Genomic DNA, 26,307 nt, shown 5'->3' on the forward strand with positions numbered 1-26,307 from the left:
TTCCCACAGCTGCAGCTAGCCCATTGATAGAAACTAAAAAGATGCAGACTCAAGAGAAAGCCTTGCGGGACCCCATTCTCTTGGACTTGGGAGGAATTATGGGAGGAGCTAACTCGCACACGGTTGGAACGGAGCAACAGAAAATTTTGAATAAAAATTGGGAGCGGGCCTCTAAGACCCCACCTATGAAGTGTGGTGAGATGTCGCCATGTTGTATCATATGCCTTCTGCATGTCAAAAAAGGCAACTACCAGATGTTGATGGCGGGCAAATGCCATACGGATGGCAGACTCCAGGCAGACCAGATTATCAGTGGCAGAGCAGCCCTTAGGGAATCCACCTTGAGATGGAGCCAAAAGGCCCAGAGATTCAAGTAGCCAACTCAACCTCCGGCTCACCCTGTGCTCAAGCAACTTGTATGGAATGTTGGTGAGGCTAATGGGGGGTATCTGTCCACCTCCAGTGAGTTCTTGCCAGTTTTTAACACGAGGATGACTTGATGGGAACTCACCCTCAACCCAGATATGGTTGAAAAGGTCAAGGAGATGTCGCTGGCAGTTCACCGAGAGGTGTTTGAGCATCAGATAGTGGACGCGATCTGGCCCAGGAGCTGGATCAGGGCAAGCTGCTAGGGCACTTTGGAATTCCCATTCACTGAATGGAGCATTGTATGATGCGGGGTGGCGCGTATGGAATGAAAGGCTCTGACGTTCCAGCTGCCATTTCAGGGAGCCAAAGGAAAGCAGGTAATTCGTGGAAGCGAAACTCTGAGCATAATGCTCTGCTAAGAGTTCTGCAATCATATCGGAGTCAGTACAGACTGCTCTGTTCAGGGAAAACCCAGGTACGCCGATGGGGGTCTGACAGCCATGGAGTTGCCTAATCTTGGCCCAAACCTACGACGGAGAGGTACAGATGCCAATGCTGGAGACATACCTTTCCCAGCACTCCTGCTTCCGTCGGCGAATAAGGCACCAGGCTAGGGTGCGGAGCCGCTGAAAGGCAATGAGGTGGTCCAGTGATGGGTGCCACTTGTGACATTGGAGGACTCGCCCGCCATTGTGAATCGCCTCAGCAATCTCTGGTGAGCAACAAGGCACAGTCCTCCGCCAAGGGGACCCAGAAGAACAGGGAATTGCAGATTCCACTGCAGAAACGATGCCGGTGGTGACCATGTGAACCAACACATCAATGGCGTCATGAGAAAGAGGCTCAATAGTGGCAATGGAGGCGAATGAGTCCCAATCAGCCTTATTCAAAGCCCATCTGGTGAGGAGCCTACAAGAGTAATGCTGCAGCAGTGACCGAAAGATTGGAAAGTGGTCACTATCACACAAGTCATCATGCACATGCCAGTGGACGGATGGTAGAAAGCCAGCGCTGCAGACCGAAAGGTCGATGGCTGAGTACGTGCCATGTGCCACACTGAAATGTGTGGAGGCACCAGGGTCGAGCTGTGCCAACACTTGCTCAACGACAGTGCCTCGGCCTGTTGCCACCAATCCACCGTTCAAAGTGTTGTGGGCATTAAAATCACCCAGTAACAGAAAAGGCGGCGGCAGTTGGGCTATTAGCGCAGCCAGACATGCTGTGGGATATCACCATACTGCAGACAGTAACAGCCTGAGGCATCCACACCCTAACAGCGACAGTCTCTAAAGGACGTAGATGCAGACTCCACCAGATACCCTCTCGTAAGCTGCACAATTCTTATAATAACCCTGATAGCCACGGAAGGCGGGGGTTCGCATTGCTGGAAACCAAGTTTCCTGGAGAGCAATGCAGAAGAAAGGGTGAAGGCTGAGTAGTTGTTGGAGCTCAGCAAGATGGTGGAAAAAACTGCTGCAATTCCACTGAAGATGACATCATCCGCGGCCGAAAAAGGCGTGAAGGGACCAAGGAGGGAGATTATGCTACTGGGTCATCTACCACCACTGAAGGAGAGCCTGAATCTAGAACCATTGCATTTGAGGCAGAGGCGAGATCTAGGTCGTCAGCAGATGCCAGAATCTCCACCTCATCATCAGATGCACAGCTGGTAGGTAGTGGTGGTGGGGGTGCCATTGCAATTTCCTTGGTCTTAGTACTCTTCTTTTTTGACTTCTCCCACTTCTCCTTTGGTTTCGCTGGCTGGGAGGGCTTCACGGGTTCAGTCTCCAGAACTGAGGAGGATCATGAAACTCTACGACCAGCTGCTTCTGGGCACTGGTGGGCAACCTTTCTCCCACTAGGACGAACCTGGGAAGGAAGGGACCCCTTCCAAGTGAGAGGAGCTGAAGAAGTGGTATGCTTCTCTGGCTCTACAAAGAACTGAGGCTTCATCATCATGAAAGACTCCCCATCAGCTCTCGTACATACTAAATATCAAGGCCAGTAAGTTTTGTTGCCAACCTTAGCCCTTCATTCCTCCCATGATAAGACTGGGGAGGGGAACAATTAGGGGTCGTACTTCTGTGCATTGAACTGAGCCCTGGAACGCTTAGAGACTTCTGGTAGCTGGCCACCAGCAAGAGGTGATGTGCCACGCTTCATTGCGGGTCATCTACCCTGATGTCACCCACTCCGACCAAGGGCCCTCCCCATAGGTGCCACCCAGCCTCAGCAAGGGCCACCTGGCAGCATGGACATTGCCAGGAGTCCCGATGCCCCAGGGTGACGGGCATCTACTCCTTGACATACATGAGGAGTTAACAGAACAGGCATGAGCAGAGTGATCCCTGTGTTGTCAGGGGGCTACAACCAACAGGGTACATGATGGCCCCACCACAATGGACTGGCTAGTGTGCTGGGTATCAGGTGCAAAGAAGTCCATTATCATCGTCAGCACAGAAAGCAGCACTCCATTGTGCATGGTGGAAAATGCACACAAGATGGTGACCTCACCCAAGAGACGGAGAAGGAGCGGGACTGCAATGCAATGATGAGAAAGTTGGCTAAAGGTCTCAATGCAAGATGGACGCTATACTCCACGTAAGGTGCCCTTCCCCAATTGGATTGCTCTTCAGAAAAATTTTGAAATATGGATGTCAAACTCTACAGGGGACCATTACATAAAGGTCAAAATGTGAGAGTCTCACTTTAGTCGCCTGTTAATACAGGTAGGAATACCTCGGGTCTATTCTTACCTCTGGGGACCCGCAGGGGGTGCAGTAGGAGAAATTGCTGCACCTTCGGCCTAGTCAGAGCTGTAATGCTACTGACACAGCAGAAAGACAGAAGCCACTGTGGCAATGGTGATCTGACTGCTGCATGACCAATCCCTGCATTGTGGCTCTGTTGTATCTTACTTGATGGAAACAGTGCTTCTTCAAAATTGGTAACAGGTCAAGCCGGTATAAATGCTGCCTGTTTTAGCCAGTCAGTATCAGTTATCACCTACAGTCAGCTACCGGAAGTATGAGCAGCATTTGAAAAGTCCGTGCAAAAATAAAAACTACTTACGTGTTTGGGGTAAACCTTTTTTATTTTTTGACATACTCTCCTTTTAGACTTATACACTTAGTCCAATGCTGTTCTAATTTGTTGATCCCTTCTGAATAATAGGAATTGTTCAAGTCTGCAAAATAATTATTAGTTGTTGCAATCACCTCCTCGTTTGAATAAAATCTTTGTCCCGCCAGCCATTTCTTCAAATTGGGGAACAAATAGTACTCCGAGGGAACCAAGTCTGGAGAATAGTGGGGATGTGAAATGAGTTGGAATCCTATTTCCATTAATTTTGCCACAACTGCTGAGGTGTGTGCTGGTGTATTGTCGTGATGAAAGAGGACTGTTTGCGGTCCAATCACCGGCGGTTGTCTTGCAGCTCAGTTTTCAAACGGTCCAGAAAGGATGAATAATATTCACCTGTAATAGTTTTACCCTTTTTCCAGGTAGTGGATGAGGATTATCCCTTATGAATCCCAAAAGACAGTCGCCATAACCTTTCCGACCGGCCAAAGGAATGGTCTTCGCCTTTTTTGGTGCAGATTCTCCCTTGGTAACCCATTCTTTAGATTGTACTTTGGTCTCAGTAGTATAGTAATGTATCCATGTTTCATCCAAAGTGATGAAACAATGCTTAAAGCCCTGCAGATTCTTTCTGAACAGCTTCAAACCATCCTTGCAACACTTCACAAGATTCTGTTTTTGGTCAAGAGTGAGCAATCGCAGAACCCATCTTGCGGATAGCTTTCTCATGTCCAAATGTTTATGCAAAATATTCTGTACCCACTCATTATAGATGCCCACAGCACTAGCAATCTCACGCACCTTAACTCTTCTGTCGTCCATCACCATATCATGGATTTTATCTACGATTTCTGGAGTCACAACCTTCCACAGGGTGTCCAGAACGTCCAGCATCACTTGGGCTCATATGGCCCCTCCAAAAATTTTGAAACCACTTATAAACTGTTCTAACCGAAGATACAGAGTCACTGTAATGTTTAGCAAGCTTCTCTTTAATCTCCTAAGGCGTTTTGCCTTTCATAAAGTAATGTTTTATCACCACACTAAATTCTTTTTCGTCCATTTTCTGACAAGCGCTCGATTTCCTTGATTCACACGAATGCGAAACACAAAGAAATGACCAATATGGCTGAAACTTCGTGTGCGTTCTTTCCAAAGATTGTAACTAAACATGACCTCGATATGTGCTGGTGGTGACATCTCTCGGACTTTGCATGGACTTTTCAAACAACCCTCGTACTCCACATCAGTTATTACCCTGAAATCGCTCATCTTGCTGCCACTGCTAGACACTTTTTCGTCCATTTTCTGACAAGCGCTCGATTTCCTTGATTCACACGAATGCGAAACACAAAGAAATAGACCAATATGGCTGAAACTTCGTGTGCGTTCTTTCCAAAGATTCTACTAACTAAACATGACCTCGATACGTGCTGGTGGTGTGAAGACGCTGTCTTCACTAAGTTACAGGACTGCCTCCTGGCCTAAGTTCAGGAGCCACTGGGAGCTGAACTGGTGTCTTCCAGGCAGAAGGCCAACTGCTGGCTTAATTCCATTGACTGCTTGGAGGTTCCTAAGTTCATGCCAGACCTGACTAGCTGCCTTGAGCAGACATACTTTACCACTGCCCATTTGCCACATGTGGATATACTCTATTGCTGCTGCAGCTTATAATTGGAAAACCTATAACACACGCGTGTACCACAATAGGTGGTGTCTGGTAGAAAAATGTCTTCAGCATTTGAAATGGTCAAATTGAATTTGGGGATGAATTGAGAATCCATATCAAATTTTGTGAAGAAGGTATGGGAGTGGATACAAAAAGCTAACATCAAGGTCCTTGAGCAATGAGAATGAATGCGACAATGTAATGTTAAATTACCATAATACTGTGTAAGTCAATGGGTAATGCTGACAAGCTTGTACACCCCAAAGAATAAAACAGAGAGATTCATCACCTGCTACCAGTGTCTGTACCAGATTATCAAAATGACACTTGCCAGTAAATGTCAAACTGCAGTTGCCTACATATAAGATTATTGCGCATGTGGGGCACTTTTGTCCTTTCAAAGGCTTCAATGCCACTGGTATGGTAACATTCCCTAAAGTGGGGAGAGGGAGTAAGAAGAAGAGTGGGCAACCAGCATTTACACAAACCTCACACACAGCACCATATACATTAAGGTCATGAGAATAGAAGTAGTATGCTAAGATGTTTTATTTTCATGACTATTTACAGTACTGCAGTAATGAGGAATGTCAGATGCAGGATGTACAGTTCTTATTATTTTGTGAAGGGTTTTATTAACCTACAACTTTTTAAATGTTTTTAATGAATTTTGCTTGTGTAAATGTGTTTTCTTTTCTGAAAAAGGCTTTGGGGAAAAAGCTAAATGTATAACTGTCTTTCCTTTGCCTTTCTGCAACTCAACATGTCATCTTTACAGTGAGCAGCAATCTATCCTTTTCGTGTTATTGTTGATACTCCATAATTACATTAGGATTGAATCCACATCAATAATACTCAACACCACATATCACGTAAGACGTTATGCTGTAACGTTTTTTAATGTGAATTCAGTCCTATTGTAATTAAGTAACATGAGATCTGGTTTGTACTCAAACTAAAAGAAACTAATAATTACACTATGTATTACATGGAATCATGCATGTGCTTGAAAATGACTTATGATTAAAATAGCTAATGGAAAAATTTAAATAAAGAATATTTACATTACAGCCTACAATGGACCATGTTTTCTTTTATAAAAAGCAATCTTGTTGTTTGACAGTCACATCTATGAAATACGTACGCATAACATTTCACAGCAATATGTAATGAAACAAGCTTACAACATCGGTTGTATGGAAGGCAAACGATCAACTTTGGTTTATTGGTGGAATTCTAGGAAGATGTAGCTCATCTATTAAGAAGATCATGTGTAGAACACTTATGCCACCCATTCTTGAGCATTGCTCTTGTCTTCTGGATCCCTAACAAATTGGATGAACACAGAAGTACTAGGGAAATGCTGCAGGAACTGAAATTGGAATCCCTGGGGAAGACAATGTTCTTTTCATGAAGCATTACTAACAAAATTCAAAGAACCAGCAATTGCAATTCACTGCAGCATGACTTTACTGCCAACAACGAACATTGTGCAGAAGAACTGGAAAGACGAGATAAGGGACACTGGTGCTTTTACAGAGTAATAGATGGTCATTTTTCCCTAACTACATTTGTAAGCAGAACAGGAAAGGGAATTATCAGCAGTGGTATAAGACACACACTACCATGCACGGTTTGGTGGCTTGTGGAATGTATGTAGCTGTAGAATTACAATGATGTTATACATTCTTGGCCAAAAGTAGAGAGCACCCTATGTAACTTGGAGATTTGTGAAAAATAAGAAAATTAAATAAATAGAAACAATTTGTTCACATTTATAATGTTTATTAGTAACACAAAGCCAAATGGCCTTGCCACAGTGGTAACACCAGTTCCCATCAGGTCACCGAAGTTAAGCGCTGTTGGGCTGGGCTAGCACTTGGATGGGGGACCATCCGGTCTGCTGGGCACTGTTGGCAAGCGGGGTGCACTCAGCGCTTGTGAGGCAAACTGAGTAGCTATTTGATTGAGAAGTAGCGGCTCCAGTCTCGTAAACTGACATACGGCCGGGAGAGCAGTGTGCTGACCATATGGCTCTCCATATCCACATCCAGTGACACCTGTGGGCTGAGGATGACATGGTGGCCAGTTGGTACCATTGGGCCTCCAAGGCCTGTTCAGATGGAGTTCAGTTAGTAACACAAAATCAATATTTTGTGGGACCTTATTATAGCAGAAATTCTTTTTGGTTGAGATCACACTAGCTGTTCACAATCTTCGGCTCTTGTGGCATTCCACTCAAGGTACAGGCAGTCTTTTAATTCTTCTTTTGACTTAATTGTATGCCGCCTAACTTTGCATTTCAATAAACCCCTGAATGCTTTATGGAGTTCAGGTCTGGTAATTAGGTAGGCTTGTCCAGAAGCTCAATGCTATTTTCCTGCAGCCATGTCACTGTGTGGCCAGATATAGGGCAGGTTGCATTATCGCACTGGATTTTAATGGTGTCCATGTTTGTATCACAAAAGAGTTGTAAAAGAGGGCAGTAAAGCAGACTCTACGACATCTACATACTTTGTGGGATCCATGTGGCCTTCACTTATGACCATTTGTCTCACTCTTGCAGCACTCATGCAGCCCATCATGGTACTCCCTACACCGTGTTTACAGTAGGTACCACACACTCTGGGTTATATTCCTCGCTCATCTGGTGACAGACAGAGATCACACCAGGTGGCCCAAAAATGTGAAATGTGAATAAATATTGTAGATAATTCATTCATGTGTTTTTAAATTAATGCCTTTTGTTTTCTATCCAAATTGGTATGTGTTGTTACAGCATCAAGTTGACAAACCTACCTGAATGTATGCTTCATCTGACCACATGATATTTGACCAATCTTGTTCGGTAAACATTTGGTGTTTTAGAAACCACTCATACTGTGCCTTTCTATTCTTGTCAGAGAGCCATGGCTTCTTCCTGACTTTACAGCCTTTTAGACCAACTTCTTAAAGTCACCTACGAGCAGTGTGAGCAGAAATTGTTTTGTTAAAACTTTTAGACAACTCAGCACCAAAGTCTAACGAGTATTTGTTCCTATTTTTTAATGACTCTCTCACTATCATTCAGTCCTCACAGTTTGTTCTGATCCACTTGCGCCCAGTTCTTGGCCTATTAACATGAGACTCAGTCATGGCAAAACGCTCAATAGCATATTGTACAGATTGGCGTAAACATTTCACAGTTTTCGAAATCTCTACCTGTGATTGCCTTCCTCATGCAAGTGCTTTTCTGCACCAATTTTTCTATACTAAGTTTGTTTCTTTGCATAACCCAGCAATAACACTGATGTCACAAATCTAAACAGGAAAAGAGCACCAGATTAGTGATATGTGTTCACAACGGGTGAATGTAGCAAACTGATTAGTACACAGAAAATCACTCAAATGACAAATTTTAGTGCACCAGATGTTTTATAGGTGGTTTTGAGGTGGATCATTGTTTTTGTCCTTTTTGATTCCAACAAAATAATTTTCAAAGCAATGAGTTTATTTACAGTTACGTACATTGCACACATGCAAAATTTCTAGGGTGCCCAATACTTTTGGCTATGTACCTGTATGAGCAACTAAGTTATGTATCGACTGTCTACCTATCTATCATGAGTTATTTGATACGAAAAAAAATGGCAAGATGGAAAACTGAAGTGTTTCACTTTATTCCTTAACAATTCACATCAGAGTCAAATACAAGGGAATATATTGTACACAAAATAAAATGAAGAAACAGACATTACACAGGACAATGACAAAGGTTGAAAACTGATAGTTCAAGAAATTATCTACAACTAGTACCCTACCTATAGCAATTTTGGAGTTGATTCACCAGAGGACAGACAATAGTAAAAGCAATAAAATACTATAATAGTATCTGATGACTCTTCCACAAGGGAAACAAAAATTATGAATAGCAGTCCCATCAATTATGTGATCATTAGAGACAGAGCACAAGTCTGGTTTGGGAATATATGGGGAAGGAAATCAGCCATGTCCTTTTCAGAGGAACAATGTTGGCATGCCTCTTAAATGATTCCAGGAAATCATGGAAAACCTAAATCTGGATCACAATTTGAACTGCTGTCCTCCCACATATGAGCTCAGAGTCTTCCTACTGCACCACCTGACTCACTGTTACAGAACAGTGGCATTGTGGACATGTAATGGAACAAAATTATCACTTACCTGAAAGCCAGCATTTGTCCCTTGTTCCACAAATACAATGTATCTTAATGCCTTGCTCCACAGATTACGGACTGTTTCCAACCTTACTTCTGTTGAAGGCAACTCCAGTAAAGAGTAGGCACTGATAACAATATCAAATTTTATCTGTGAAAAGGGAAAATCTGAGAGAAAAAATGAAACACATAATGCTTAACAAAGTACTCATAAAAATAAAAATATCTTACTAGAAGGGACTGAAAAATGGGAAAAAATATTATGGAAATGTTTGGAAGTATGTGGTGGTGGTGGTGGTGGTGGTGGTGGTGGTGGTGGTAGTGGCAGTGGCAATAATAAAATGAAATGATTATTTTCATTACATATAAAGCATTGGAGACAAGATCATGGTTCAGCAAAAACAGAATGCTGGTGGTATGTCCACCTATAAGCATTATAGTAAGTATATCAGAAAAATTAGTGTACATGCTTTCCTGGGTTGTGCATGTTCATATTTTCACATGTGTATTTCTTCATTGATGAATCCTGGGAATGCAGCCATATGGCTTTCCAGAATTTTATTGATTGTTTCTTAGGAATGTTCATTTCATAGTATAATTGATTAACTTACACAGTAAGTCATTAGGGAAAAAATGGCATGATACAAGAGTTACGTGTGATGATAAACATGTCACAGATGATTATCTCTTTTATGGATGAATCAATATTGAGATACATGAGAACTAGCACATATCTATCCTGTACAGATGCATCACAGTAGCTGCAAGTTCCAGGGTTAACTATTACCCTAACAGTGGATTATAAATGATAGTCTGTAATTCTCAATTACCCAGGACACTCTGACTGAATATCTACAGTTTCCATGTATTCTATTGTCTGTGTGCTATGAGAATGGCTTTTACACACACAATGGTCTCCTTCCAAGTTTGAAAAGCTTAATCCAAAACACTCATAAGCAAATGGACTAGATGTAGATGTGGTGTTGGAGATGGACAGCTCCTGTTGCAAGATGAGTGAAAAGGTATGGCATGTCAAATGACTAGGAAGCTATCAGATGATGTACCACTCATCATTCTTTTTTTTATGCTATCAGAAGGTTGACTAGACTGAAAAGCTATGGTAAAATGTTGCTACACACTGATGGCAAAGTACAAGTACATCAAAAACAATATCTCGTGGCTAATCCTGCTTGGTAACAAAGTACCATTAGGGCTTATAGAGGGGTTAATCTTATATGGCTAATGTTTACACAAGATTAAATGGAGCCCCTGACATGTTTTTGTTACCACAAACTGAGTATGGTCACGGGAACCTTCTGTCTGATAACATACAACTGTTTGTTCACTTGTGGAGACATCTACCTTCAACAGAAACTGCACCACTCAGTTGCATCTCAATTGTGTTAGAACGGACATCTGAATACTTGTTCAAGACATATATGTCTTAGACCCGGTCATACCAATTTCCCTGAGTTGTGGATAGCGATTACGCTGTCACGGATCTGGATGGATCCCCAACAACTTTGATATTTCATAGTGTCCATGCCACGATCTACCACTGCTATCATTACGAAAGAAAGGGCTGCTACATGCCACTAGGTATGTCTACCTCACTTTCCACAAAAATACACCCAATTATAAGGGTGTAGAGGCACTATAAAGGTATTATCACAAAAAGCTACATTACTGTTAGAAAGGAGCATATCAATATACCTGCCAGGCACAACTGAAAGCTATTCACTGAACAAAATTGGACGTCAAAAAAAAAAGGAAAACAATAAGAGATTAAAAAGATCCTATCTGCACACCAACAATGTATTATGTATCTTCTTTCCAAGTTTCTCTTTTTTATTCTTTAATAACTGATGGTGTACAGAGTGATAAACACTACCATCTCATAAAAAGTATTCTGTTAACTGCAAACAACTGCCATCACATACAACACTGGGCACCATTTTCACCCATCACACTCTTCCACTGTTTGTCTACTGGCAGTATTTCGAATTTTATGTCCTGATGGTAATTACTCAACAATCAATTTAGATTTGCTATACATTATTTCAGAATGAAATTTTCATTCTGCAGCGGAGTGTGCATTGATATGAAACTTCCTGGCAGATTATAACTGTGTGCCCGACCGAGACTCGAACTCGGGACCTTTGCCTTTTGCGGGCAAGTGCTCTACCATCTGAGCTACCCAAGCACGACTCACGCCCGGTCCTCACAGCTTTACTTCTGCCAGTATCTCATCTCCTATGTTCCAAACTTTACAGAAGCTCTCCTGAAAACCTTGCAGAACTAGCACTCCTGAAAGAAAGGATACAGATGGTGGTAGTATTGTGAACACAATGTATAAAAGGACAGTGCATTGTCGGAGCTGTCCTTTGTAATCGTTGACTGGAAATGGTTATCAAACTTCCTGGCAAACTGTGTGTCGGACCGAGACTCAAACTCGGGACATTTGCCTTTTGCAGGCACGTGCTCTACCATCTGAGCTATCCAAGCAAGACTCACGACCCATCCTCACAGCTTCAATCCTGCCAGTACCTCGTCTGGAAGAATTGAAGCTGTAAGGATGGGTTGTGAGTCGTGCTTGGGTAGCTCAGATGGTAGGGCACTTGCCTGTGAAAGGCAAATGTCCCGAGTTCGAGTCTCGGTTCGGCACACAGTTTTAATTTGCCACGAAGTTTCATATCAGCACATACTCCGCTGCAGAGTGCATATCTCATTCTGGTAATGGTTATGTTTGGCTAATTGGAGAGCATTTGCAGCCATTCAGGGACTTTCTGTTTCCAAACATGAATGGAACCTTTTATAGATGACAATATTCCCTGTCACTGGGTCACAACTGTTCATAAATGATCTGAATGACATTCTGGACAATTCAAGGAAATGATTTGGGCAGCCAGATAGCCCATCATTACTCCTTTTGAACATTTATGGGATGTAATTGAGAGGTCAGTTCGTACACAGAATCAAGTGCTGGCTACACTTTCACAATTAAGAATGACTATAGATGCAGTATGGATCAATATTTTTGCAGGGGGCTTCCAATGACTCGCTGATTGCATGCCATGCCGAGTTGCTGCATCATGTCACGCAAAAGGTCTGACATGATATTAGGAGGTATTCCACGACTTTTTTGTCACCTCAGTTTGCATGCAGCACCTGACCTTCACATGCACACACACGCGCGTTTGCACGCGTGCACACACACACACACACACACACACACACACACACACACACAAATATGCACTAGATCATTTAATTGTGGAGTTTATTTATATAACTCACATTTTCTTGCAACCATTAATTACAGTACCTATGAAAATCCTTCATACTCTTATAATTTCTTTACACAAAAGATGATTTAAATATTAGAAAAAATATATAAATCTTCTCCTTACTGTATGTGAGGCTGGCAGAAACTGTCGATAAAACATCCCTTTTGGAAGATCTTTGTTAGCATTTCCATCTCTCACAATAAGACTTGAAATTTCATTCATATCACGTGAGGAATCCACACAAAAATATTCCTTCATGGTCTCTCTCCAGACTGAATTGACAGCCCTAAAATTAAAAATCCTATCAATAAAATTTGTAACATGGTTTTCTATGTTATTACTGTAATTAGAATCTATGTCAGAAATAACAACAGGTATATACACAATATTTTCCAGATTCTCCATCAGAAATTCAAGCTTGTTCATAAAACCAGTTCTGATATTTACAACAGCATGGCCTTCCTAACACTGGTTTGCAAAACTAAAGGATGAAAGTAACTTTCGCATAATGTGTCACTGCCATCTAACACAGCTTGATGAAACTTGAGCCATATGCAGAAAGAACTGCAACAGTATAGTACAGAAGGTAAATGAAAGAAATAGCCAATGAGATGAACAGAAATGACACTTTTATTCAGAGACAATAATTACACTGAAATCACGGCGAATCATGATGGTCTCCTGGACATTGCAAAAGGCAGGACATACTTATTAATAGTGTGAGTGACCACCACAAATGGCAATGCGTGAACTGCATTGTGTTTGCATGCTGGCCAAAATGATGGTAAGGAGCCCTCATGGTAGGGACTTCCATCCCCCATCAGTATGGTCACTACTGGCCAATGGTCACTGGTGCATGCAAAAATGCTGTAAGATGTCTCACTGATGCATCCAACATGTGCTTGATGGGCTGGATATAATGACATGCACAGAGACCCTCCTCCGTATGGATATCATGGAGACAGCGGCCACAGCATTGGGAGATGACAGTGTGAATCGATTTTGGGGATGAGCAAACCTGTGTGCCCAGACAGCCACCCCAGTTCGGAAACAGGATGACGGCTACACAGGTTGGTGTACCTGGCTAGGCCACAAGAGATGCAGTGTAACACTTATATCGATTAGGAATAGGTTATTTTAAGTAACTGTGTATCTGCAATTTATGAAGTGTGCATTCTGTGTTGTTCGAACTCCTTGATGTATGGCAAGAAAATTAAGAGTTTTGTAATGTATGTATGAAAAAAGTAAAAGAATATGTTCAAATTTTAAATTATTATAATATAAATATGTTTATGAAAGAAGTATGTTTGTTAAAAGCTGGTTCATGCTTAGGGCAGTTGTATTTCTAACATGTAAAGGCTACATGGAAATCACTCCACAATGAAAGTGGCATGATGAGATGTAAAAGGTGGGTTTGGCAGTAAACTGAGCGGCTCCTTTGTGTGAACGGCAGGCAGTGTCTGGCTAGCATTGGCATGGTACACCTCGATGGTGCTAAGAGAGGCAACTGAAAGCTGCATTAAAAGGGATTTGCCTTGGATGTGGATCTGGCTATTATTTGGTATTCATGGAATAATGGAATGGCTCTAATATGTTGAAAATCTGACACCAAGAAGTTCAGCTGCCCAAGTCTTATAGGAATGTTCTGCTTTCTTACATTGACAGAACTCAACCTGAGCAACAATGACATGCATTCCATTTACAGTAATATTTTGAAAACAGGTCGCACATGTTATCAAAAGAGAGTGAAGATGGATTCTGCAGGGGGGCCAGTTGACAAAGAATTTGATACTACACATGAGCTGATAATCACGATAAGAAGAAAGCACAGCATAAGGTGACATCAGTAAATCCAAATGAATGAGAATGCTCCCATAACCATTTTCCATGGGTTTCCAATTCTTCAAGAGGCTCATTGTAAGCTGGAAACAGTGGCAGATTCATGATCAGAGTAGTGACAGGCAAAACACAAGTTGCAAGGAACAATGCAGCGGGTGACACAAGTTAAGATGGATCCAAACTGGCCAAATCAGAGGCTGGCATTTGCAATACCTGGGTTTCATTGTGTTGCACTGTCACGAGCACCTCCTGCTGTGGACTGAGATGCTGCAACATCACAGTAAGAACCCCTTGCTGATCAACCAGCTGGTATAAAAGCTCATTAGTAACACCATCATCAGACATTGTAAATGCAACAGATGACTGAAAACCGCATAGAGAACAATCCCACACTAGTCATCACTTGCGTTGTAACTTGGACAACACACAACATGCCCAAGATTGTTGTTGTTGTGGTCTTCAGTCCTGAGACTGGTTTGATGCAGCTCTCCATACTAATCTATCTTGTGCAAGCGACTTCATCTCCCAGATCCTTCTGATTCTGCTTAGTGTATTCATCTCTTGGTCTCCCTCTACCATTTTTACCCTCCACACTGCCCTCCAATGCTAAATTTGTGATCCCTCGATGCCTCAGGACATGTCCTACCAACCGATCCCTTCTTCTAGTCAAGTTGTGCCACAAACTTCTCTTCTCCCCAATCCTATTCAATACCTCCTCATTAGTTACATGATCTACCCACCTAATCTTCAACATTCTTCTGTAGCACCACATTTCAAAAGCTTCTATTCTCTTCTTGTCCAAACTATTTATTGTCCATGTTTCACTTCCATACATGGCTACACTCCATACAAATACTTTCAGACACGTCTTCCTGACACTTAAATCTATACTCAATGTTAACAAATTCCTCTTCTTCAGAAATGCTTTCCTTGCCATTACCAGTATACATTTTATATCCTCTCTACTTCGACCATCATCAGTTATTTTGCTCCCCAAATAGCAAAACTTCTTTACTACTTTGTCTCATTTCCTAATCTAATACATACAGCATCACTCGACTTAATTCGACTACATTCCATTATCCTTGTTTTGCTTTTGTTGATCTTCATCTTATATCCTCCTTTCAAGACACTGTCCATTCCATTCAACTGCTCTTCCAAGTCCTTTGCTGTCTCTGACAGAATTACAATGTCATCGGCGAACCTCGAAGTTTTTATTTCTTCTCCATGAATTTTAATACCTACTCAAAATTTTTCTTTTGTTTCCTTTACTGCTTGCTCAATATACAGATTGAATAACATCGGGGAGAGGCTACAACCCTGTCTCACTCCCTTCCCAACCACTGCTTCCCTTTCATGTCCCTCAACTCTCATAACTGCCATCTGGTTTCTAGTTTCTGTACAAATTGTAAATAGCCTTTTGCTCCCTGTATTTTACCCCTGCCACCTTTAGAATTTGAAAGAGAGTATTCCAGTCAACATTGTCAAAAGCTTTCTCCAAGTCTATAAATGCTAGAAACGTAGGTTTGCCTTTCCTTAATCTTTCTTCTAAGAAAAGTCATTAGGTCAGTATTGCCTCACGTGTCCCAACATTTCTACGGAATCCAAACTGATCTTCCCCGAGGTCGGCTTCTACCAGTTTTTCCATTCATCTGTAAATAATTCGTGTTAGTATTTTGCAGCTGTGACTTATTAAACTGATAGTTCGGTAATTTTCACATCTGTCAACACCTGCTTTCTTTGGGATTGGAATTATTATATTCTTCTTGAAGTCTGAGGGTATTTCGACTGTCTCGTACATCTTGCTCACCAGATGGTCGAGTTTTGTCAGGACTGGCTCTCCCAACGCCGTCAGTAGTTCTAATGGAATGTTGTCTACTCCCGGGGCCTTGTTTCGACTCAGGTCTTTCAGTGCTCTGTCAAACTCTTCACGCAGTATCGTATCTCCCATTTAATCTTCATCTACATCCTCTTCCATTTCCAGAATATTGTCCTCAAGTACATCGCCCTTGTATAGACCCTCTATATACTCCTTCCACCTTTCTGCTTTCCCTTCTTTGGTTAGAACTGGGTTTCCATCTGAGCTCTTGATATTCATACAAGTGGTTCTCTTTTCTCCAAATGTCTCTCTAATTTTCCTGTAGGCAGTATCTATCTTACCCCTAGTGAGATAAGCCTCTACATCCTTACATTTGTCCTCTAGCCATCCCTGCTTAGCCATTTTGCACTTCCTGTCGATGTCATTTTTGAGACGTTTGTATTCCTTTTTGCCTGCTTAAATTCAATATTTCTTCTGTTATCCAAGGATTTCTACTAACCCTCATCTTTTTACCTACTTGATCCTCTGCTGCCTTCACTACTTCATCCCTCAGAGCTACCCATTCTTCTTTTACTGTATTTCTTTCCCCCATTTGTGACCATTGTTCCCTTATGCTCTCCCTGAAACTCTGTACAACCTCTGGTTTAATCAGTTTGTCCAGGTCCCATCTCCTTAAATTCCCACCTTTCTGCAGTTTCTTCAGTTTTAATCTACAGTTCATAACCAATAGATTGTGGGCAGAGTCCACATCTGCCCCTGGAAGTGCCTTACTATTTAATACCTGGTTCCCAAATCTCTGTCTTACCATTATATAATCTACACTCCTGGAAATGGAAAAAAGAACACATTGACACCGGTGTGTCAGACCCACCATACTTGCTCCGGACACTGCGAGAGGGCTGTACAAGCAATGATCACACACACGGCACAGCGGACACACCAGGAACCGCGGTTTTGGCCGTCGAATGGGGCTAGCTGCGCAGCATTTGTACACCGCCGCCGTCAGTGTCAGTCAGTTTGCCGTGGCATACGGAGCTCCATCACAGTCTTTAACACTGGTAGCATGCCGCGACAGCGTGGACGTGAACCGTACGTACAGCTGATGGACTTTGAGCGAGGGCGTATAGTGGGCATGCGGGAGGCCGGGTGGACGTACCGCCGAATTGCTCAACATGTGGGGCGTGAGGTCTCCACAGTACATCGATGTTGTCGCCAGTGGTCGGCGGAAGGTGCACGTGCCTGTCGACCTGGGACCGGACCGCAGCGATGCACGGATGCACGCCAAGACCGTAGGATCCTACGCAGTGCCGTAGGGGACCGCACCGCCACTTCCCAGCAAATTAGGGACACTGTTGCTCCTGGGGTATCGGCGAGGACCATTCGCAATCGTCTCCATGAAGCTGGGCTACGGTCCCGCACACCGTTAGGCCGTCTTCCGCTCACGCCCCAACATCGTGCAGCCCGCCTCCAGTGGTGTCGCGACAGGTGTGAATGGAGGGACGAATGGAGACGTGTCGTCTTCAGCGATGAGAGTCACTTCTGCCTTGGTGCCAATGATGGTCGTATCCGTGTTTGGCGCCGTGCAGGTGAGTGCCACAATCAGGACTGCATACGACCGAGGCACACAGGGCCAACACCCGGCATCATGGTGTGGGGAGCGATCTCCTACACTGGCCGTACACCTCTGGTGATTGTTGAGTGGACACTGAATAGTGCATGGTACATTCAAACCGTCATCGAACCCATCGTTCTACCATTCCTAGACCAGCAAGGGAACTTGCTGTTCCAACAGGATAATGCACGTCCGCATGTATCCCGTGCCACCCAACGTGCTCTAGAAGGTGTAAGTCAACTATCCTGGCCAGCAAGATCTCCGGATCTGTCCCCCATTGAGCATGTTTGGGACTGGATGAAGCGTCATTCTCACGCGGTCTGCACGTCCAGCACGAACGCTGGTCCAACTGAGGCACCAGGTGGAAATAGCATGGCAAGCCATTCCACAGGACTACATCCAGCATCTCTACAATCGTCTCCATGGGAGAATAGCAGCCTGCATTGCTGCGAAAGGTGGATATACACTGTACTAGTGCCGACATGGTGCATGCTCTGTTGCCTGTGTCTATATGCCTGTGGTTCTGTCAGTGTGATCATGTGATGTATCTGACCCCAGGAATGTGTCAATAAAGTTTCCCCTTCCTGGTACAATGAATTCACGGTGTTCTTATTTCAATTTCCAGGAGTGTATATGATACCTTTTAGTGTCTCCAGGGTTCTTCCATGTGTACAACCTCCTTTTATGATTCTTGAACCAAGTGTTAGCTATGATTAAGTTTTGCTCTGTGCAAAATTCTACCAGACAGCTTCCTCTTTCATTTCTTTCCCCCAATCCATATTCACCTACTATGTTTCCTTCTCTCCCTTTTCCTACTCTCGAATTCCAGTCACCCGTGACTATTAAATTTTCGTCTCCTTTCACTACCTAAATAATTTCTTTTATCTCATCATACATTTCATCAATTTCTTCATCATCTGTAGAGCTAGTTGGCATATAAACTTGTACTACTGTAGTAGGTGTGGGCTTCGTGTCTATCTTGACCACAATAATGCATTCACTATGCTGTTTGTAGTAACTTACTCGCACTCCTATTTTTTTATTCTTTATTAAACCTACCCCTCATTACTCCTATTTGATTTTGTATTTATAACCCTGTATTCACCTGACCAGAAATTTTGTTCCTCCTGCCACCGAACTTCACTAATTCCCACTATATCTAACTTCAACCTAACCATTTCCCTTTTTAAATTTTCTAACCTACCTGCCCGATTAAGGGATCTGACATTCCACGCTCCGATCCATAGAATGCCAGTTTTCTTTCTCCTGATAACGATGTCCTCTTGAGTAGTCCCCGCCCGGAGATCCAAATGGGGGACTATTTTACCTCCGGAATATTTTACCCAAGAGGACCCCATCATCATTTAACCATACAGTAAAGCTGCATGCCCTCGGGAAATTTTTTCTGGTTATCAGTCTGCTGACTGGTTTGATGCGGCCCGCCACGAATTCCTTTCCTGTGCTAACCTCTTCATCTCAGAGTAGCACTTGCAACCTACGTCCTCAATTATTTGATGGATGTATTCCAATCTCTGTATTCCTCTACAGTTTTTGCCCTCTACAGCTCCCTCTAGTACCATGGAAGTCATTCCCTCACGTCTTAGCAGATGTCCTATCATCCTGTCCCTTCTCCTTATCAGTGTTTTCCACATATTCCTTTCCTCTCCGTTTCTGCGTAGAACCTCCTCATTCCTTACCTTATCAGTCCACCTAATTTTCAACATTCGTCTATAGCACCACATCTCAAATGCTTCGATTCTCTTCTGTTCCGGTTTTCCCACAGTCAATGTTTCACTACCATACAATGCTGTACTCCAGACCTACATCCTCAGAAATTTCATCCTCAAATTAAGGCCGGTATTTGATATTAGTAGACTTTTCTTGGCCAGAAATGCCTTTTTTGGCATAGCGAGTCTGCTTTTGATGTCCTCCTTGCTCCATCCGTCATTGGTTATTTTACTGCCTAGGTAGCAGAATTCCTTAACTTCATTGACTTCATGACCATCAATCCTGATGTTAAGTTTCTCGCTGTTCTCATTTCTACTACTTCTCATTACCTTCATCTTTCTCCGATTTACTCTCAAACCATACTGTGTACTCATTAGACTGTTCATTCCGTTCAGCAGATCATTTAATTCTTCTTCACTTTCACTCAGGATGTCATCAGCGAATCATATCATTGATATCCTTGCACCTTGTATTTTAATTCCACTCCTGAACCTTTCTTTTATTTCCATCATTGCTTCCTCGATGTACAGATTGAAGAGTAGGGGCGAAAGGCTACAGCCTTGTCTTACACCCTTCTTAATACGAGCACTTCGTACTTGTTTGTCCACTCTTACTATTCCTTCTTGGTTGTTGTACATATTGTATAAGACCCATCTCTCCCTATAGCTTACCCCTACTTTTTTCAGAATCTCGAACAGCTTGCACCATTTTATATCGTCGAACGCTTTTTCCAGGTCGACAAATCCTATGAACATGTCTTGATTTTTCTTTAACCTTGCTTCCATTATTAGCCGTAACGTCAGAATTGCCTCTCTCGTGCCTTTACTTTTCCTAAAGCCAAACTGATTGTCACCTAGTGCATTCTCAATTTTCTTTTCCATTCTTCTGTATGTTATTCTTGTAAGCAGCTTTGATGCATGAGCTGTTAAGCTGATTGTGCGATAAATCTCGCACTTGTCAGCTCTTGCCGTCTTCGGAATTGTGTGGATGATGCTTTTCCGAAAGTCAGATGGTATGTCGCCAGACTCATATATTCTACACACCAACGTGAATAGTCGTTTTGTTGCCACTTCCCCTAATGATTTTAGAAATTCTGATGGAATGTTATCTATCCCTTCTGCCTTATTTGACCGTATGTCCTCCAAAGCTCTTTTAAATTCCGATTCTAATACTGGATCCCCTATCTCTCCTAACTCGACTCCTGTTTCTTCTTCTATCACATCAGACAAATCTTCACCCTCATAGAGGCTTTCAATGTATTCTTTCCACCTATCTGCTCTCTCCTCTGCATTTTACAGTGGAATTCCCGTTGCACTCTTAATGTTACCACCATTGCTTTTAATGTCACCAAAGGTTGTTTTGACTTTCTGTATGGTGAGTCTGTCCTTCCGACAATCATGTCTTTATCGATGTCTTCACATTTTTCCTGCTGCCATTTCGTCTTAGCTTCCCTGCACTTCCTATTTATTTCATTCCTCAGCGACTTGTATTTCTGTATTCCTGATTTTCCCGGAAAATGTTTGTACTTCCTCCTTTCATCAATCAACTGAAGTATTCCTTCTGTTACCCATGGTTTCTTCGCAGCTACCTTCTTTGTACCTATGTTTTCCTTCCCAACTTCTGTGATGGCCCTTTTTAGAGATGTCCATTCCTCTTCAACTGTGCTGCCTACTGCACTATTCCTTATTGCTGTATCTATAGCGTTAGAGAACTTCAAACGTATCTCGTCATTCCTCAGAACTTTCGTATCCCACTTCTTAGTGTATTGATTCTTCCTGACTAATGTCAGGAACTTCAACCTACTCTTCATCACTACTATATTGTGATCTGAGTCTATATCTGCTCCTGGGTACCCCTTACAATCCAGTATCTGATTTCGAAATCTCTGTCTGACCATGATGTAATCTAATTGATATCTTCCCGTATATCCCGGCCTTTTCCAAGTATACCTCCTCCTCTTGTGACTCTTGAACAGGGTATTCGCTATTACTAACTGAAACTTGTTACAGAACTCAATTAGTCTTTCTCCTCTTTCATTCCTTGTCCCAAGCCCATATTCTCCTGTAACCTTTTCTTCTACTCCATCCCCTACAACTGCATTCCAGTCGCCCATGACTATTAGATTTTCTTCCGCTTTACATACTGCATTACCCTTTCTATATCCTCATACACTTTCTCTATCTGTTCATCTTCAGCTTGCGACATCGGCATGTATACCTGAACTATCGCTGTCGCCGTTGGTCTGCTGTCGATTCTGATTAGAACAACCCGGTCACTGAACTTTTCACAGTAACACACCCTCTGCCCTACCTTCCTACTCATAATGAATCCTACAACTGTTATACCATTTTCTGCTGCTGTTGATATTACCCGATACTCATCTGACCAGAAATCCTTGTCTTCCTTCCACTTCACTTCACTGACCCCTACTATATCTAGATTGAGCCTTTCCATTTCCCTTTTCAGATTTTCTAGTTTCCCTACCACATTTAAGCTTCTGACATTCCACGCCCTGACTCGTAGAATGTTATTATTTCGTTGATTATTCAATCTTTTTCTCATGGTAACCTCCCCCTTGACAGTCCCCTCCCGGAGATCCGAATGGGGGACTATTCCGGAATCTTTTGCCAATGGAGAGATCATCATGACACTTCTTCAATTACAGACCACATGTCCTGTGGATACACATTACATGTCTTTAATGCAGTGGTTTCCACTGCCTTCTGCATCCTCATGTCATTGATCATTGCTGATTCTTCCGCCTTTAGGGGCAATTTCCCACCCCTAGGACAAGAGAGTGCCCTGAACCTCTATCCGCTCTTCCGCCCTCTTTGACAAGGCCGTTGGCAGAATGAGGCTGACTTCTTATGCCAGAAGTCTTTCGGCCACCAATGCTGATTATTTATCAAAATTTAGGCAGTGGCAGGGATCGAACCCGGGACCGAAGACGTTTTGATTATGAATCAAAGATGCTACCCCTAGACCATGGGTGCCCTCAGGAAAAATTACGGCTGTAGTTTCCCCTTGCTTTCAGCCGTTCGCAGTGCCACAACAGCAAGACCGTTTTGGTTTATGTTACAAGCCAATCATCCAGACTGTCACCCCTGCAACTACTGAAAAGGCTGCTGCCCTTCTTCAGGAACCACACGTTTGTCTGGCCTCTCAACAGATACCCCTCCGTTGTGGTTGCACCTACGGTATGGCTATCTGTATCATTGAGGCACGCACGCCTCCTCACCAACGGCAAGGTCCATGGCTCATGGGGGAGGGGGGGGGGGGGGGCAAAATTATTAGTACAATTTTATTAGACTGTAGCATGTACACCAACCACCATAACACGAAGTGAACACAGTAAGATAAGACAAATATATGCAGGTAGTAATAACATAACTGAGCATGACCACAGCATGGCAAAGTTTAAATAAGCACTCGCCTGTGGTGGGCTCTATCTTAAGTTCACTGTATTGCGTTTTTGCAGCACATTCTTGCGGATGACAGCGCACTGCTAATGGCACGGCTTTCAAGTGGGCACACATTACTTCATTTCCCCAGATAATTCATTCTGATAATTAAATGAAATATGCAAGTGTCATATTTATAAACTGGAATTATAGTACTTACCAAATGGCTGTCCCAACACCAGATCCAAAATCTAATAGTGACTTTGGTTGGAATTCAGGAACTCTTTTAGATATCTCTTTCATTATTCTGAACAAAACAGCATATTCTGCAGCTGACCTTCCAATCAAGTACACAAGTGATTTTGTTTTGTCATACTCTATGGACTGCCATTTATATAAATGTTGTTTCAGCACTTTTTGAACCAGTCCCTTGTATTTTTCTCTGAAGAATTCCTTTTCTTCAACACCAAATAGAGGATTTTCAATGCCATCTGTCAAAAAATTCATATTTATATTAAATTCTAGGGCTAAAAATACTACGAGGACCAACATCATAAAATGTAATAATGTAAATTGTATTAAATTTGGCTGTAACATGCTGTGGATGACATAGAAATTCAGACACTCAGAATCATAGCTACTGCTTCAAGAGCAGAGAAAACCTCAAGATATGGCCAACCAGAATATAAGTGGCAAATTAGTGACTCTTAAAGAAGGCAACAAATGAGACTGGCCTGTTTTGCATGTAATGTCAAGTATTCTGATTTTTGTTTTCTTAGTATCCCTCATTTACAAATTCTCTACATGTTTTTGTCTTAAGCAGTTGCAAAGGGGATGGTGTGTACCCATTTCAAAGTAGTCACCCTGCTATTCACCACAACATATGCATGGTCAGACAGGAATTTGAACCTCCTTAAACCAGACTGTAGCCACAGTGCCTTAACTACTGTCACCTTACACAGTAAATCTATCTATTATTCATGGCATGTTTCCTTGGATTTTTGGCTCACATATATACTAGTAATGCCATCTGTAAAAACAGAGATAAGGTATCCTTTAAGAAAGTAGCCTACAATAGAATACTTGCCCAATTTTCTGAGCAGAAATTGTCAACCATCTCTAAGTTTGGTTTCTGTAAAGTTAACTTTACAGAGGAGACCATATCTTGTCTCACAAATGAAGCCCTGACAGAGCTCAGAGCTAAATCAGAAAAATTATCCTTTTAATATTTACTGTGATGAAAGGGGCCACATGTACATGACTTGTGCTTGTGTGAATATATGTAGATTTTCTGCTTCTGGAGGAGCACTTTGTCCAAGTATGGAAATATTTCTAGCATCTTTTTCATTGTACATGGATCTCCTGTAAGTGGTGAGTAGCAATCTATCATTTCCATATTATGGTTGTATGGCCACCACCATTATATATATAAAAAAACGGGATTGTTAAGGCTACATGTTTAAATTAGAGGCATAATTATTTGCGAGGCTACTGGTTAACAATTTAAGAGAAATGATTAACTTCTAGCTACATTACCTGTATTTGGGTAATCCGAGGTTTTGAAGGGAAAAAAAATTGTTTGCTGTTTGGTCTGTGCATTGAGAATATAATCTGATATGTTTTTATATAAATTTGTATTTGTCTGGTAACTGTATATGTCTTTATTGGCAAAATGGAGTACATGAAGGTTCTCTACTACGTTTTGTAGATTTTTTTGTATTGAGCAAGATGTGAAACAAAACTGGATTTATTTATGTTCTTGAGACAGTACACCTATGTGTTTTAAAATCTTTTTGTAAAAGTTCTACCAGTGTAGCCAATATATAAGATTAGGCATGAACTTGAAATAAGTTTGTACTCACTAGATATTTGGTATTACTGAGTGGTAGTTTGGAGGCTGTTGATTGTTTTGTGTATTGTCATTGGCTTGAAAACTTATTGTTTCATCATATGTTAAGAAAAAATTTAGGCAGTTTGGTAGTAGATTTTCCCCATGTTGGTCTATTTTCGGAATCCAACACAGCAGCAATTCTGCAAAGGCGTGGATTCAGCATTTCCTTGGTAAGTTTCTGGATATATATGGTACCAGATGTTTATATGCAGGTCTACAGTTACATTTTCATCTACATATACAGACTCCGCAAGTCATCATATGGTGTGTGGCAGTGGGTACCTTTTATCACTAGTAGTCATTTTCTTTCCTCTTCCACTCACAAACAGAATGAGGGAAACAAAACTGCCTATATGCCTTCACACAAGCCCAAGTTTCTTTTATTTATCTTCATGATCCTTCTGTAAAATGTATATTGGTGGCAGTAGAATCATTCAATAGCCAGTTCTCTAAATTTTCTCAAAAGTGTTCGCCAAAAGAATGTAAACTTATGTAAACGTCCGTCCAGGAAATCCCATTTGAGTTCACGAAGCATCTCTGTAATACTTGTGCACTGTCTGAACCTACTGGTAACAAATCTAGCAGCCCATCTCACAATTGCTTTGATGTCTTCCTTTAATCCAACCTGGTGCAGATCCCAAACAGTTCCCATTACAGATGAACCACAGTCCTAAAATTCTCCCAATAAACCAAAGTTGAGTTTTCGACTTCCATACCACATCCTAACACACTCAATCCATTTCATATCACTTTCTTACATTTGCCCAGACATGTAAGTGATGTGACTGTGTAAAGCAGGACACTACTAATTCTGTATCTGAATATTATAGGTTTGTTTTTTCTACTCATCCGCATTGACTTACATTTTTCTATATTTACAGCTAGCTGCCAGCCATCACCAACTAGAAATTTTGTCCAAGTCATCTTGTATCCACCTACAGTCCCTCACATTTGTCATCCCCCATACAACATAGTATCATCAGCAAGCAAGCAGAGATTGCTGGCTACCCTGTCTACCACGTCATTCACATATACAGAAAATAACAGCATTCTGAACACACTTTCATGGGGCACTCTTGTCAATACCCTTATCTCTGATGAACACTCACTGTCAGGGATAACATACTGGGGTCTATGACTTACAAAGTCTTCAAGCCACTCACGTATCTAGGAACCAATACCATATGCTTGTACCTTCATTGACAGACTGCATTGGGGCACTGTGTCAAATGCTTTCCAGAAATCTAGTAATATGGAGTAGGTCATGAAATTCTGTAAATTGTCAGCTGGTGGTTTGTAGGCACTGAGCTGGCACCCAAAAGAATCCCAGATGTGATTGATTAGGTGCAGATAAGGCAAATTTGGTGGCCAAAACACCAATGAGAGCTCACTATTGTGTCCCTCAAACCACTGTAACACAGTTCTGCCTTTATGAC

General features: G+C 42.2%; 1 protein-coding gene across 2 annotated transcripts in view; it reads right to left on the reverse strand.

The window, feature by feature from the left end:
* The window catches only part of LOC126267656 (methyltransferase-like protein 17, mitochondrial), a 113,421-nt gene that overhangs the window by 44,094 nt on the left and 43,020 nt on the right, over positions 1-26,307 (reverse strand). For both annotated transcript variants that reach the window (XM_049972959.1, XM_049972965.1), the window contains exons 4-6: positions 23,201-23,471; positions 12,705-12,867; positions 9,302-9,445 (exon numbers count right to left, since the gene is read on the reverse strand). In XM_049972959.1, coding sequence (XP_049828916.1) covers positions 9,302-9,445; positions 12,705-12,867; positions 23,201-23,471 — 578 coding nt within the window. The remainder of the gene's footprint in view (positions 1-9,301; positions 9,446-12,704; positions 12,868-23,200; positions 23,472-26,307) is intronic.

Source organism: Schistocerca gregaria, chromosome 1 (genome assembly GCF_023897955.1).
Source record: "Schistocerca gregaria isolate iqSchGreg1 chromosome 1, iqSchGreg1.2, whole genome shotgun sequence".
Classification (NCBI taxonomy): Eukaryota; Metazoa; Arthropoda; class Insecta; order Orthoptera; family Acrididae; genus Schistocerca; species Schistocerca gregaria.